At 50.9% G+C, this 15,003-nt stretch overlaps 1 protein-coding gene across 2 annotated transcripts in view; it reads right to left on the reverse strand.

Moving 5' to 3' along the window:
• KSR1 (kinase suppressor of ras 1) overlaps window positions 1-4,497 on the reverse strand; it is a 164,672-nt gene extending 160,175 nt beyond the window's left edge. For both annotated transcript variants that reach the window (XM_070390393.1, XM_070390392.1), the window contains exon 1: window positions 4,057-4,497. In XM_070390393.1, the coding sequence (XP_070246494.1) occupies window positions 4,057-4,287 (231 nt within the window). In that variant the 5' untranslated portion in view covers window positions 4,288-4,497. The remainder of the gene's footprint in view (window positions 1-4,056) is intronic.
• Between the last annotated feature and the right edge of the window lie 10,506 nt (window positions 4,498-15,003).

Below are 15,003 nucleotides of genomic sequence, written 5' to 3' on the forward strand. Positions count from 1 at the left end.
AGTTCAGCAGGCAAACCAGTAATAACCACAGGTTTGTTGAGTGAATGCACATCCATGCACACCCCAAGGACCAGTTCTGTGAGGACCCACAGTGCCCTCTCCTTTCCTGGCAGCTCCACCATCCAGATGCCCCAGGGGGCTGGGGAGGGGGCCACAGGGGAAAGCTCAGGCCCTCCACACAGGGTTTTGACCTCTGACCTCTGCCACGGCAGAGCTGAGTGAAGGTCAAGGCCTAGTGGGGACCCCTTTCTCTAGGTCAGCTTGCTTATGAGGGACTTTTTTCCATAAGACCACCAGCTGGGACTTGCCTGGTGGTCCCGCGGTTAAGAACCCACTTGCCAGGGCAGGGGACATGGGTTCCTTCCCTGGTCTGGAAAGATCCCACATGCTGGAGCAACTAACCCCGGGCAGCAAAACTACCGAGCCTCATGCCCTGGACCCCATGCTCGGCAACAACAGAAGCCACCGTGACAAGAAGCCCACGCACCACAACCAGGAGTAGCCTCTGCTATTAAGAAACTAACAAAGCCCACGTGCAGCAACGAGGACCCAGCGCCCCCAAAACTAAAATAAATTTTTTTTTTTTTAAAGAGCAGCAGATGGGAAGACTCCTCGGTGTGGTAAGGCCTGCCTCTGAAAAGAACCAGGAGGCTGGCAGGAAAAGGCAAAGTTACAAGGTCCATAAAACAAGAATCTTCACGAGACACCCTGCTCTCCCCACGGCCCTGCTCTCCCCACAGCCCGGCCCAGACCCGGCCCAAAGAAGATGCACAAGCGAGGGAATGAACTGGCAAGGGCTTCGAGGTCAGTCGGATGTCCCTTTGTGAGCATGTCTGGGGAACGAGAACATTCTATCTTGCTCAGTTCTCAGCCCCTGAGGACGGCCTGGTGGAGACAAGGCGCCATATTCTGCTGGGATCTTCAAAGTAGCCTCCCTACTTCTGTTTACCGATTCAGACTCTAGGGTCAGATTTTATCTCCCTCCTCATTTCACAGCGAGAGGGGAAAAAAAAAATAAGTGTATGATGACGTCTGGAAATCTTCGGAGACTGAAAAGGGTCCAGCACGCTGACTGACAGGTAGGAGGCAGACATTAAACCTTGGTTCCTTCCACTCGTTTGGATCCAAAGTGGACCACTGTATGGTGGAAGGAAACAGCCAGGCAGACTGAACTTTACACATCATCCGACCTACAATAAGGCACCGGCAGTTGGGCCCCGGGTCAGGACTTGCCAGGGCTTCTCCTTGAGTGCTTATTTAACAACAGCCAGGGTAGGCTGAGGTTCCTTGGATTCTGGGAGAAGTCTGGCGTGCTTACGTAAGCCAAGCCCTCTTTTTCAAAAGCCAGGAATCCAATGTTGCAAGTCCAGTCTCTGGGGGCCCTGGCCTGGTATGTGAGAGGAGCCTGCAGAACAGGAAAGAAAGCCAGAATGGACATCACCACTGCCCCACGTGACCTCACCACGGGCTTCGGAGCTATCTCTTGGCCTGTGTCACCCACCTCTAGGGAACAAGAGCCAGCTGTCAAAGGGCCTTCCTCCCAAATGTGACCCGTACTGGATCCTCAGTAGGAAAATTCATGGGCAGAATCTCTTGGTAGAAAGCATAAGGACTTAGAGACACATGTGAGGTTGTAGGTTTAAGTAGTCTTGGCCCATTTTACAGATGGGGAAGCCTGAGATTCAGAAGTCATGGGACTTACTACCCAAGGTCAGATAGACAGACCCTGGACCTGATTTCTAAGCCTCAGGCTTTCCACCTACCACACTGCCTTCAAAGGTCAGGATTCTTTGAGTAACAAACTTTCCCCCTATTTTATCAGTTTGGTAAATCTAGATTTCAGAACCATTCTTACTCAGGGGTATTCTTACACAGGGGTGTGTATAAAAAATGTTTGATTCCACCCAACTGAGGCCCCTTCATAGACCACAGCATTGAGAACTGCAAGAGCCCACAGAGACCTCTCACCCCGCTGTTCAGATAAGGAGGAGAGGCCTAGGGAGCTAGACCTGGGGTCAAAAGTCCCATCCCCCAAACAGCCCGGGTCTCGCCTTTTCAGGGAGGAGCGTGGACCTGAATCCACAGCACAGTAGAGAAGATGGGGAGCTGGGTATTTGTTCTAATTTCCGCTACCAATCCCCTCTGGGCCTTGGGATGGGTTTTTGGCTGCCACAGCTGATCATCCAATAAACGCTTAGGAGGCAGGTCACCGAATAAACCAGTGCAGAGACCTAAATATAGGATGTTCTAGGGTGTCCTGATGCCATTCCTTGGTCAAAATGAGTGACTTTGGGAGGCAGGGTACCAAGAAGGCAAGGTACCATTTCCAGAGAAATCACCCATCATTCTCCCAGGTTCCCTCTTCGAGCTAGGAGCATTTCAGAGCAACCTGGGGGGGTGAGGGGGGACAATCCAAGAGAAGCCAACAGAGGACAACCTCTTATCCCAACAACACAGCAGTCCAACCAGACACATGCTGCTGGACAAGGACCCCTCCTCCCAGAATGGAGCCACACAGGCCCCCTATTGTGTCGGTTTAAAAACTGAACTTTGCTGGGCAAACACACCCGGCTGTGTTCAAGAAACCAGTTTCTCTTCACCACTTGGAAAACAGCAGCATGCATGCAAGAGGGACAGTTGTGGGGGGGGAGCGGGGGTGCTGGTCAGTTTGTTTTTTAAGCCAAGCCCTGGTCAGCACTGCTATAGCAACTGAAACAAAAATAATAATAGCCAGCACTGATTATATCCTTCCAATGTCCCTGGTTTTGTCGCTTTTAAGAAAATAAAACTGAAGGAAAGAAGTCTACCCCAAGCATTTTAGATCAAATAGGGCTTCAGGCTTCTGGTGCACACAGAGGATGGGGTCTGGTTATCATGGCCACAAATCACCCACTGGCCCTAAGGTGGCTGGCAGAGGCAATCAGCAATAAGAGGGTGTGGAGGGTTTGGGATGAAGAGTTAAGGTTCTAATAAAACATTTCCAGATCTGCAGAAGGCCAGATGTGATCAAGCAAGGTAGAAAGAGGCCCATTCTTCAAAACAGGGTAGCTATTAATACCAAGTGGTGCCTGGAATTTCACAGCTTTCCCAGCCTCTGGACAAAAGCAAGTTGGAAATGCAACTAGTTTCCCTCTATTGTGTATGATAGGAGAGGGAGAGACCGCCCTCCAACCCCTTCTAAGAATGCAATAACCCTTTTGGTTGATTCTTCCAAATCCTTTTAATACTGGGCTAGCCAGCTATCACTTGAGAGAGTAGGGGCCGCATGTCTTATTTCTTCTTTACACTGGAGGCTGTCTCCACTAGAACCCCTTAAGTAGTGTCATCTTCCCATTGAAGGCTTTGGTCCTCAGCATAATCATTCCTAAACCAAAGTTCAGTAGGGGGAAGGGGGAGGCGGCGTCGGTAGGTTATTACATTTTGAGCAGTGAAACGCTGTGGCAGTGCGAAAGAGACGCACTCAAGGCAAAAATGCAGTTTCAGCAAACACTTTGATAAGCGGCAGACAAGAACCTGGAGGAGAGGAAAGGAAGAAACAAGACAGAGTCTGGGGCGTGCGAGGAGGGCAGAGAAAGAAGGGCCTGCGCTCACACTTCAGGGGGACCTCCTCCCGCCCCGTCACCCCAGCCCACAGCGGCTGGGCTCCGTCACCCAGGGAAAAGTCCACCATGTGACTCAGTGGGAGAATGAGTCCTGCGGCCCGGCGAGCTGGAAACGCGGTGGGGGCGGAGGGCGGCGGAGGGCGGCGGAGGGGATGTCCGTGCGCAGCCCACCCAGCCCGCGGGCTCCTCCACCCTCCCTCTCAGGTCGCACCACGCCCCTCCCCCCAAATCCCGCCCAAGGTGAACGGGGCTGGTCCGGGTCCTCGGGCCGCCGCGCCAGCGAGTGGAAGAGGGAGAGGAAGCCGCAAAGGAGGTGACCGGGCTTAAGGATGCAGCTGGGGAAGGAGTGAACTGGAGCCGCGAAGGAGGTGTTGGGGCGCTTCCCGAGGCGCAAACCCCTGACTCCTCAAACCCCGCGCGGGGCCCCCGATTCTCCGGCGTCGTGGCCCCTTACCTCCAGGGTCCGGATCTCCTGCTGGGTGAGGTCGTTGGACACGGAGCACTTGGTGCGCAGCCCGCGCAGGCTGCCGATGGAGATGTCGATGAGCTTCTGGAGCTGCCCGCACTGCTGCAGCGCCCGGCTGGCCGCGGCCCCGGCGCCCCCATCCGCGCCCGCCGCGTCCCCCCCGCCGCCGCCCTCCTTCTTCTCCCCCATCGCCGCCGCGCGCAGCGCCGCTCTATCCATGCCTCGGCATCGGGGCCGCGGGATGGCCGAGGCGGCGGAGCCCGGGGGTGCGGGCGCCTCGAAAGGGAATCCTCGAGCCGCGAGGGCTGGACGAAGAGCGCCCCTCGGCGCTGCGGGAGCTGGGACGCGAGGACCGCACGGCAACCGAGTCCGCCCGCCCAGCCGCGGCGGCAAAGCGAAAGCCGCGGCGACCCGACGGCTGAGGCTCCCTGAGCCTTTAAGCGGCAGCGGGGGCCGGGTCAGAGCAGCTGGGCATGCTGGGACTTGTAGTCCCCGCCGCGCACCTGCCGCCGCCCGCGCCCTCGGGGTCCCCGCGGGCTCCAGCGCCCGGCGGTCCCAGCCTTCCCTTCCGCCGTGGACACCGGCCGCGCTGGAGTGCCCCGCCTCTGCGCCCCCGGAGGGTCTGCTGCGCGCCGGCTCCTCCCTCGGCGCCGGGATCCCGGGGATCCTTGTCTCCCCGCCCACCCCGCCTGCTCCCCATCACTTCTCCTAGCTGGGGGCTTCCCACGATCCCCCAGATGAGGCGAGGTGGAGCCGACGGCCCTTGGACGGGAGGAGGGTTCGCATCCTGCAATTCCTCGGCTTCAGCCGAACCCTGGAAGACAGGGACAATGGAAGTTTCAGAATTTCTCTGTGGCTTTAGGGGCCGCCATCTAGTGGGAAGGGGCGGAGGTTCGCAGAGCCCAGGACTCCCGATTGTCTAGCCAGAGGAAGGGCTCAGGCTTGGAAAGACACAGGACATTCTTCTAGATGCTATTTACCCACCAACATAAAGGTCCCATCCCTCCACCACCTCAACCCAGCAGGCCAGTCCAGACACTGGGGGTGACAGTTGATTTCTTGTGCCTTTGGAAGTGCTCGAGAGCAATGAGACAGTCTGAGTTCAAGTAGTGTCTACCACTGCCTAGCCACTGGCCTGGTTGGCTCAGTGGACCTGAGTCTGGGCAAATTTCTGGAGGTAGTGGAGGATAGGGAAGCCTGGCATGCTGCAGTCCATGGGATCCCGCAGAGTCCAGAGCGACTGAGCCACTGAATAACAAACAACTGCCAAACTGTGACTCTAGGCAGTCAGCTCACCTTTGAGTGTCGGAGTTCCCCACCAGTTAAAATGGGGTGATAATAGAGCCTATCTGATAGGGTTCATGGGGCTTCTCATGTGGTAAAGAATTCACCGGCCAGTACCAGAAATACCTGTTTAATCCCTGGGTTGGGAAGATCCCCTGGAAGAGGGAACGGCAACCCACTCCAGTATTCTTGCCTGGAAAATTGCATGGACAGAGGAGTCAGGCGGGCTACAGTCCAGGGGGTCACAAAGAGTCGGACACAACTGAGCACACACGCACAGTATGGGTCATATGGTGGTGTAGTCACTCAGTCATGTCCGACTCTTTGCGACCCCGTGGACTGAAGTACGCCAGGATTCCCTGTCCCTCACCATCTCCCTACTCAAACTCATGTCCATTGAGTCGGTGATGCCATCCCATCATCTCATCCTCTGTCATCTCCTTCTCCTCCTCATACGAAGAATGAGTTAATGTGTATACAGAACCTGAATTGATAATTGCCACGTGTGGGCACTAGAGAAATGCTTTCAAGGGTTACTCTTCCACTTCAGGTTTTCTAACCGTGGCCCCACACCTGAGCAGTGGGCATGGGCAAAATACTGCTCCTGGGCTGGTAGTTGTTGTTTATGCCTTTCTGTACCTTCTAACTCAGTATTCAACACCCCCAGCATATTCCCCCACCCTCCCCTCCCACCTCCTCTGAGTTCCTGTGGGCTCTATTATCTGCCTAAACTGAATAGACAAGACTCAGATCAAAGGTCCTACACATCCATACTTTCAACATCTGCCAGCCAGAAGAAATCTCTCTCCTAAACTCCTTGGCTGCAGAAGCTGCTGGTTAAATACCTTGGTATCCTCTTCACAGAACCAAATCCAGAGCATGGCACACAGCAGGGGATCCATAAAGCTGTGCAATCCACTTCAGGAGTTTTTCACACAGGTCCTAGCCCCTGAAAGAGAAACTGCGTAACGGTGGTTCTCAAACTTGAAAGTGGATCAGAATCTCCTAGAGGGCTTCTTAATCCACAGAATGATGAAACCCACTCATGGAGATTCTCTGTCAGTAGGTCGAGGATGAAGCTGGAGAATTTGCATTCTAACATGTCCTTGTATAATGCTGATGCCGCTGGTCTGGGAGCTGAACTTTGAGCATCTTTTTCACAGAGGAAGGTCATGGCCCAGGAGAACTATCTCCAGGGAGGATCCATACCCAGGCTACAGCAGTTGGTTCAGAACCTCTGTTTGTTCAGCAGCCAGAGCTGCCAGGGTTGAGTGACTGGCTCTCTCTAGTTGAATTCACAAAAGATTTCCTGATAAATGCCTACTATGCAATTACATCAAGCTTGTAATTGGGCCTGGGTCAACACATTTTTCCCTGGGGCCACTTTATGTGGAAGCCATATCCTGTGAAGGGCCACTGGCATCCTGTGGCATCCACGCCTATGAGGCAATGGTGTTAGGGCTGGAGACTGGACAAGCCCCAGATCCCTGGCTACTCTCCCGCCAGACCATGCAGCGGTCCCTCCTCTGTGGACACAGTCTTCCTTCTGGTTTGTGGAGAGCACTCAGTAAGCCGTGTGTTCCTTCCCAGTTCATCTCAGGCACACTCCAGCCTTCTCAACTGGATTTACAGAACTGCCTCTTAGTGATACAGAAAGCAAAGATTTTAAAATAATCCTTTCGTTCATCCTTTTCACATTCCATAAGTATTCAGTAAACCAGTCAATCCTAAAGGAAATCAACCCTGAATATTCATTGGAAGGACTGATGCTGAAGCTGAAGCTCCAATACTTTGGCCATCTGATGCAAAGAGCCAACTCATTGAAAAAGACTCTGATGCTAGGAAAGGTTGAAGGCAAAAGGAGAGGGGGGCAGCAGAGGATGAGATGGTTAGATAGCATCATTGATTCAACAGACATGAATCTGAGGAAACTGTGGGAGATAATGAAAGACAGGCGAGTCTGGCATGCTGAAGTCCACGGGGTTGCAAAGAGTCGGATATGACTTAATGGCTAAACAACAAGTGTCTACTTATGTGGCAGGCCTTGTTTTGGGCTCTGGGAAACAGTAGTGAACAAAACAAAGATCTTTACCCTCTGGGAATTTATATTATGGTGAGAGAAGACAGAAAATAAATAAGGAGAATGTACAGTATGTTAGGTGGTAACAGGTGCCTGGAAGGCATAGAGCCTGGAAGGGGACATGGAGTGTCTTGTTTCAGAGCTGTCTTAGGAACTGGAGTGTGGTCTCTGAATCGTTGTATGACCTTGGGCAAGTCTCTTAACTCAGAGCCCTGCTCCTCACTTGCAAGTTGGAGATTCTGTGTTGTGAGGATGAACAGAGATCGTTGTGTAAATGATGGTCACAAAGGAAGGGTTCCACGTATTTTTGTTTATCCAATAAGTAAATTCACAATAAATTTTCTTCATTTTCCAGAGTGTGAGTGAGATGAATTCATCTATCAGATGTTTGTTTTAATCTTTTAACATTTTTTCAAATTTTTATTTATTTATTTGGCTTCATGGGGTCTTAGTTGCAGCTGCAGGATCTTCACTGGGGCATTTGAACTCTTAATCATGGCATGTGGGATTTAGTTCCCTGACCTGGGATCAAACGCAGGACTCCTGCATTGGGAGCATACAGTCGTAGCCTCTGGATCACAAGGGAAGTCCCCATCTATTAGGTTGGGCTTTGGCTCTTGAAACTTTTTCTGTGACTCCCTCAATACAAAAAGTTCCCCTCATCTCTCCTCCTACCCCTCTGCCACAGGACGCTCTGTTGGCAGCCCTCTTAAGTTTCCCCAGCTTGGACTCCCCTACCTACATCTCAACACCCCAGCAGCCACGCAAGCACGTTCATGAACAGACCAACAAACAAGAAAAACCAAGTCTTTATTCACGTGGAACAAATGTGAGAATGAAGATCACTAATTAACAAGTCAACAAATATATTGCCAAAATAAATTTGCAGAATGATAAGTGCTATGAAGGGGGGAGAAAGCAAACAGTGATCACAAGTTCCCAGGGGATGAAGTGCCTCATTAGATGAAGTGGTCAAAGTAGGACTATCTGAAGGATCATTGAACTGAGATCTAAATAAAGAAAAGGAACCAGCCAGCTGGAGCTCTCAGAAAGGGGCATTCTGGGCAATGGGAACACCACGTGCAAAGGCCCTGAGGAAGGAACACACTGGCACACTCCAGGAACAGAATGAAGGCCAGTGTGGCTACCGCGTGGTGTGGGAGCAAAACAGGGGTTAGAGATGACGTGGGGATGCTGGAGAGAGGTCAGATAAAGTAAGACGTGGGCAGGAAGTTTGGATTTTTCTCTAAGTCTTTGTTAGTCCTAGTGTGGTCCAAGAATACCGCATCGCCTGGGAGCTTGTTAGCAATGCAGTCTCCCCACCCCAGATCAACTGAATTAAACCTGGATTTTAGCAAGAGCCCCACATGACTTGAATGGATTTTTAAGTTTTGGAAGCATAGCTCTCTAAGTATGTGGAAGGAAAACCACATTCCTTGAGAGGCGTTTTAAGAGCTTCCTCTGGGGGTGGAACTCCTGGCGGTCCAGTGGCTAAGACTCCGTGCTCCCAATTCAGAGGGTCTGGGTTCGATCCTTGGTCAGGGAACTACATCCCACATGCAGCAACTAAAGATGCCACACACCAAAACTAAGACCCAGTGCAGCCTAATAAATATTTTTCTAAAGAAAAGACTCCTCTGGGGAGTTCCCCGGTGGCCTAGTGGTTAGGATTCTGGGCTTTCACTGCTGTGGCCTGAATCCAATCCCTGGTCCAGGAACTGAGATTCCAGAAGTCTGAGGCAGGGCCAAATAAAATTAAAATTCCTGTGGCCACCACACGGAGAGTGGATGGTCAAGAGGCAGGGACAGAAGCAGAGATGCTGAGTTTGAGATTGCTGCAACAGTCCAGACGAGGTGTGGGAGCAGGAGTAGGGAGGGAGAAGAGGAGATAGAGCAAATAGAGGGGTTGGAGGACATGTTTTGGGGATACAGTCAACAGGGCAAGCTGATGGGTTCAGTGTTGAAGGAGGAAAGAAATGATTCCGTCCATCCTTTGCTCCTCCAAAGACACTTTGGGGCAATATGGGAGAAGCTGTCGAGCCCTACCCTGGAGTCAGGTGTGGCCACAGCCTCCTTGCCACGCCCACCAACCTCCCCTTCCCACCTCCACCCCCAACTCAGGACTCCATAGTAAGAACCTAGTACAGTGCAGGGAGAACTTTGGCTTCCTGGATTTCACCTGCAGTTACGTTGTCCAGGAAATTCATGGAGTTGCCCTGGAGAGGTGAACTCTGTTATTATACACTCTCGTGCTTGTTCAACCAAGTATTCATTCATTCATTCAGCAAATGTTTACTGAGCCCCCAATATGTGTTCAGTGCTCTGCCAGACTCTGGGAATAGAGCAATAAACAGTATATCCCTTTATCACTTATAAAAGGACTTTGATTTGAGCTCAAAGTCACCTGTGTTGTCTTCCTGAGGCCCATCCCTTGGGCCTCTGATGACCTCAGAGGGAAGTATGAATTCCTTAAAGAAGGCCTATGAGGTCCTTCATTTCCAGGCCCTATATTTCTCTTCAAGGCATCTACTACCCAAGACTTTTTTGAGTCAGTGCCTCAATATAAGGATATAATGAAAATAAAATGATCTTTCCAGAAAAGTCATACACGTCTACTCACAAGAAGCCCCAGCCCAATATGCATTGTGATACAACTTCAGGAGGTTTGTAGGTTCCTTTAAGCATAGCCTTGAACTCTGGGGCTGTAGGCACGGCTAGGAGCCCCGCTTAACCGCTTGATCCTCACTGCCTTTACGCAAGTCTTGGATCACGCCGTATAGTGTCTTGTCACCATGCCTTTGCTCAAGCTGTCATTTCTGCCCACGGTCCCCCACATGCGTTTCTTTTTTTCATTGTATTCATGTAGGATCTTCCCTTGCGGCATGCAGGCTTAGTTGCTCTGTGGCATGTAGGATGTTAGGTCCCCGATGAGGGATTGAACCTGTGTTCCCTGCATTGCAAGGTGGATTTTTAACCATTGGACCACCAAAGAAGCCCCGTCCCAAAATGCATTTCTATTCATCCTGTAGCTGTAGTTCACATGCCCTTCCACCCCATTTCCCACAATAGAAGCAATCTCTAACTTCCATATTCCATAGAACTTTGCATAGATCACATATCTTTGGTTCTCTCCCTGCCTGTTTCCCTGACTAGATAGTGAGTCTTCTTGGATTCAAATAGACTCTGTATGACCTTGGGCAAGTTTTTCACCTCTTTGAGCTTTTATTTCCTCCTCTGCAAAAATGAGGATAGTCTCTCCCTCCAGGATGGCTGAGAGAGGTAGAGGAAATAAAGCAGATAGACCTGGTATACAGCAGTGCTTAACGTGCGTTTGAATGAACAAGGATGGATTGCATTTTACAGGTGAAGAAACCAGGGCCTCTGTTCACAGACACTGAGCCCTGTGACCTTAAGTTCATTCTAGGAGACATCACCAGCACCTGCACCATACGGTCAGAACCAGCTCTGGGTCAGGCCACAGGAAGGAGCCACATTGACAAGTGGCCTTCTCAGCCTGAAACAGAAGACACACAAATTGTCACAGGCTTGTCAGGCCCAATTCCGGGAGAGGACTATTCTGGGAGATGCAGGGAGAAACCAGTCCAAGGAAGGCCAGGAGGTGATGAGGGTACCCTCCTTGCTCCCAGTGACCTCGTCCAAACCATTTATCCTCTTCTGCTTCCAAGGCCTTGCTTGTCTTTCTGAAGCCATTGGAGTCCAGCATGTGCTCCCCAACTTTGTGGCTTCTTGTACCAAAATCTCCCCATCACGTCAAGTCTTCTGTTGTGACTTTCCTCTCCACATCTGTTCTTGTTTAGTCACGAAGTAGTATCTGACTTTGCAACTTCATGGACTATATAGCCCTCCAGATTCCTCTGTCTGTGGGATTCCCCAGGCAACAATATTGGAGTAGGTTGTCATTCCCTTCTTCAGGGGATCTTTCCGATCCAGAGATTGAACCCATGTCTCTTGCCTTGGCTGGCGGATTCTTTTCTGCTGAGCCACTTAGGAAGCCCTCTCCACCTCTGTGCTACCTCAAAACCCCATCCATTTCCACTAACATGTGCTCATGGCCTTCCTTCCCTTCTTACCCCATGCAGATTCCATGCTCCATCACTGCCCAGTGAATCCCCTCCATAAACCACTCTTCTCCCCACCATCTGCACCTGGCCGGGTCCAAGCCCTTATAAAACCCCACCCTCCACCTTCTCCAGGCCTGTGCCCAAGCAGCTGGGTGCTGGGGAAAAGCACACAGCCTTGCTGATGGCTGCTGTTTAAATTCATGACCACAAACCTCAAATTGGCACTCTTGGTGCCTGGCAAGCCTACCAACCTTTCCTAGAAAGTTCATTTTCCTGTTCTCAGGGATGGCTGTTCTGTACTTTCCTCTGTCTCCCCAGACTCCCCTGCTCCCCTCAGCAGAGGTCCTTGGTGCACACTTCCTTGAGAAACTAGAAGCCATCAGACCAAATCTGCCCGCCCTCCTGCCCATGCCTCTGCTCCCTGCCTCTCCTCCTGCAGCCAGCCCAAGACACCACTGCTGCTTGGACTCTGGAGCCATCCCCTCCAGCAGGCCTGGGGCCTCCACTCCAGGAAGTATCCTGCCTCTCTCAGCATCAGCACCTTCTCCCTTTCTGCCTTATCGTTCTCTTTTGCACACACACAAATGTTCTAGTAACTTCCTTCAGGAAAGAGAGAGGGGGAAGGAAGGAGGGAGGAAAGGAAGACAGGGAGGGAAGAAGGAAGAAAAAGAGGAAGGAAGGAGGGAAAGTACACCACCACATCAGTTAAGGTTCTAGCAGGAAAACAGAATTCGTGTAGAGGATTCAACTGACATCAAAGAAAGGGCTACTTACAAAGTTAAAGGAAGAATCAAGGATATTGGGCACCCAGAGACAAGCCAAGCTCAGTGCGGGTGATAACTCCTAGCTCAGAAAGAGCCCGGGGAAGAAATGGTGTTCTGAGAGCCAAGGAGGAGGGGCAGCCCAGAAGGACCTGCAGACATAGAGTACACAGCTCCTGCCCCGAGACCAGATGCGGAAGCAGCAAGGGAGGAATACGGGGCAGAACATGGACCTCCCTTATCTCCAGCCTTCATTCGACTCTCCTGCCTTTGCCTTCCCTGGGCTGAAGCCATCTGGTGCATGCTAACAGAAGAGTTCAGGTGATGCAGTGCAGAAGCATCATCCTCCCAGCCCCCAGCGTAGAACATGAGCAGAGAAGGGGTCTTGGAAGGGAGACTGGCCAGCACACCTTCCCTCGACCCCACACTCCCTTCCAGCTTCTGCCCCATTTCTCTGACAACACTCACAGCAAAATTTCTTGGAGCAGTTATCGTCACCTCTCATGATTTCTCCAAACCACTAGTCCAGCTCTTGTCTGCGTTGGACAGCCTGACAACCTTTCCATGGGAATTCCTCTTCTCAAGGTCACAGTGGCCTCCACTTTCCCAAGCCTGATAGATAGCCTCTCAAGCACACTTACCACACACTCCTTTGTTGAAACAATTCTCTTGGCTTCCTGGTGCCTCAGGTTTTTCTCCTCCCCTTGAGCTACTCTTTCTTGGTCTTGCTTGGAGGCCACCCTCACCTTCTACATTAGCTCCACCCAGAGCCCAGTCCCAGGACTCTTCCTCTTCTCCATGTGGACCATCGCCTTTGTGTCTGCTCTGTGGTTGGCCAGATGCACGGGGCCTTCTTGTCCTTCAGTTCTTGGCTCAGATGCTGCCTCCCCAGAGAGGCTGTCTCTGACCAAACTCAGCCTGCTCCCTGCCCCATCACTGCGTCATGCTGCCCTATTTGCTTCTTTCATCAACTTTATCACTGTTTGTCCACCTGGTTGGTTTAGGGATTTTTTCCTTGTTTATACAGGCACTAGTTATCCAGAAGCCTTGCCCGTTGCTATATCCTTAGGACTTCATGCATGGTTGACAGTAGTGAAATAGGAGAGGAGGAGGCAGACCACAACCTTTAAAAGAATGACATAGGACATGACAAACATTGGTTAGAACTTAAGAAATCATCCCTGAATATTCACTGGAAGGACTGATGCTAAAGCTCCAGTACTTTGGCCACCTGATGCGACGAGCCAACTCATTAGAAAAGATCGTGATGCTGGGGAAGATCAAGGGAAGGAGGAGAGGGCAGTGACAGAGAATGAAGTAGTTGGACAGTATCATCGACTCAATGGACCTGTTTGAACAAACTCAGGTAGATGGTGAAGGACAGGGAAGCCTGGCCAGATGCAGTCCATGGGATTGCAAAGAGTTGGACATGACTGAGCAATCGAACAGCAACAAATCCAAGATGGTGGATGATTGGACCTTGAGCCTCATTATACACTCATGGTAATATATTAGCATCTAAATGCCACACCCACCAGTGTCATGACAGTTCTGAGGCCAACCATAAAAGGCCAGAAAGTGGCCCAATTCCTGGAAATCTCTGCCAGTTCTCAAAATAGTTGGAATAATCCTCCCGCTCATTAGCCTGTGAAATTCCCAACCCATAAAAACTAACCACCCTGTATTTTGGGGCCACCTAAGATGGCTCACATTCTGTGGAGTGTGTTTCTCTCTAAATAAATCCACTTCTCACCTATCACTTTGTCTCCCACTGCATTCGTTCTGCGATAAGACATCAATAACCTGAGTTTCATTAAATGCCAAAACCAGATGTGTGATCTCAGTTAAAAGACTGTGGGATTCGAGTTCCAATCTGAGTTGCGTGGTTTCCACAGACACTAAATAAATAGCTGTTGAATGAATGGTCAGGAACCTGTTTTGCTATTGTAAAACTAAATTTCTTGATAGGCACTTAAATATTCTCCTGGGTCTTTTAAAAGAAACCTCCTTTCCTTTTAACTTTATGCTCACATGCATTCCCAGGTGGCACAAGTAGTAAAGAACCCACCTGCCAATGCAAGAGGCACAAGAGACTCAGGTTCAATTCCTGGTCAGGAAGATCCCCTGGAGAAGGGAATGGCTACCCACTCCAGTATTCTTCCCTGGCGAATCCCATGGACAGACGAGCCTGGCGGACTACAGTCCCCAGGGTCGCAAAGAGTGGGACACGACTGAAGTGACTTAGCACACATGCAAGCATGCCTCCTCTACCTCCTCTAACATCACATATACACATGAAAATGACCTGAGCAGAGAATCTGGCCATATGGATTTAGAAGTAAATGAGGTCCCGTGTTAATATCAGATAATCCTGTAAAGTGAAGACTCAGGATGAGAACATCTCTCTGCCCCATTTGGTTCTAGCCTAGGAGGCAGCACAGGGAGTAGTCAAGAGCCATTGCTGTGGAATAAGGCAGACCAGGTTTAAATTCCATTTCTAATCCTCATTCCCAATGTGACCTCGACCAAGCCACTTTATCTCTCTGAGTCTCAATGTTCTCCTGCATAAATTGCCCGGGTAAGGCTGTCAAGAGGGATTAAGGGGACAAGACACAGAAAGCCCTCAACCTGTGAGCCTGGCACAGGACACTAATTAGCATCAATCATTTCCAGAATTATGATGGGATTCTTCTAATTCCAGAAGCTTCTCCATGATCACAGTTCCAAA

The sequence above is a fragment of the Bos mutus genome, chromosome 19, assembly GCF_027580195.1.
Source record: "Bos mutus isolate GX-2022 chromosome 19, NWIPB_WYAK_1.1, whole genome shotgun sequence".
Taxonomy (NCBI): domain Eukaryota; kingdom Metazoa; phylum Chordata; class Mammalia; order Artiodactyla; family Bovidae; genus Bos; species Bos mutus.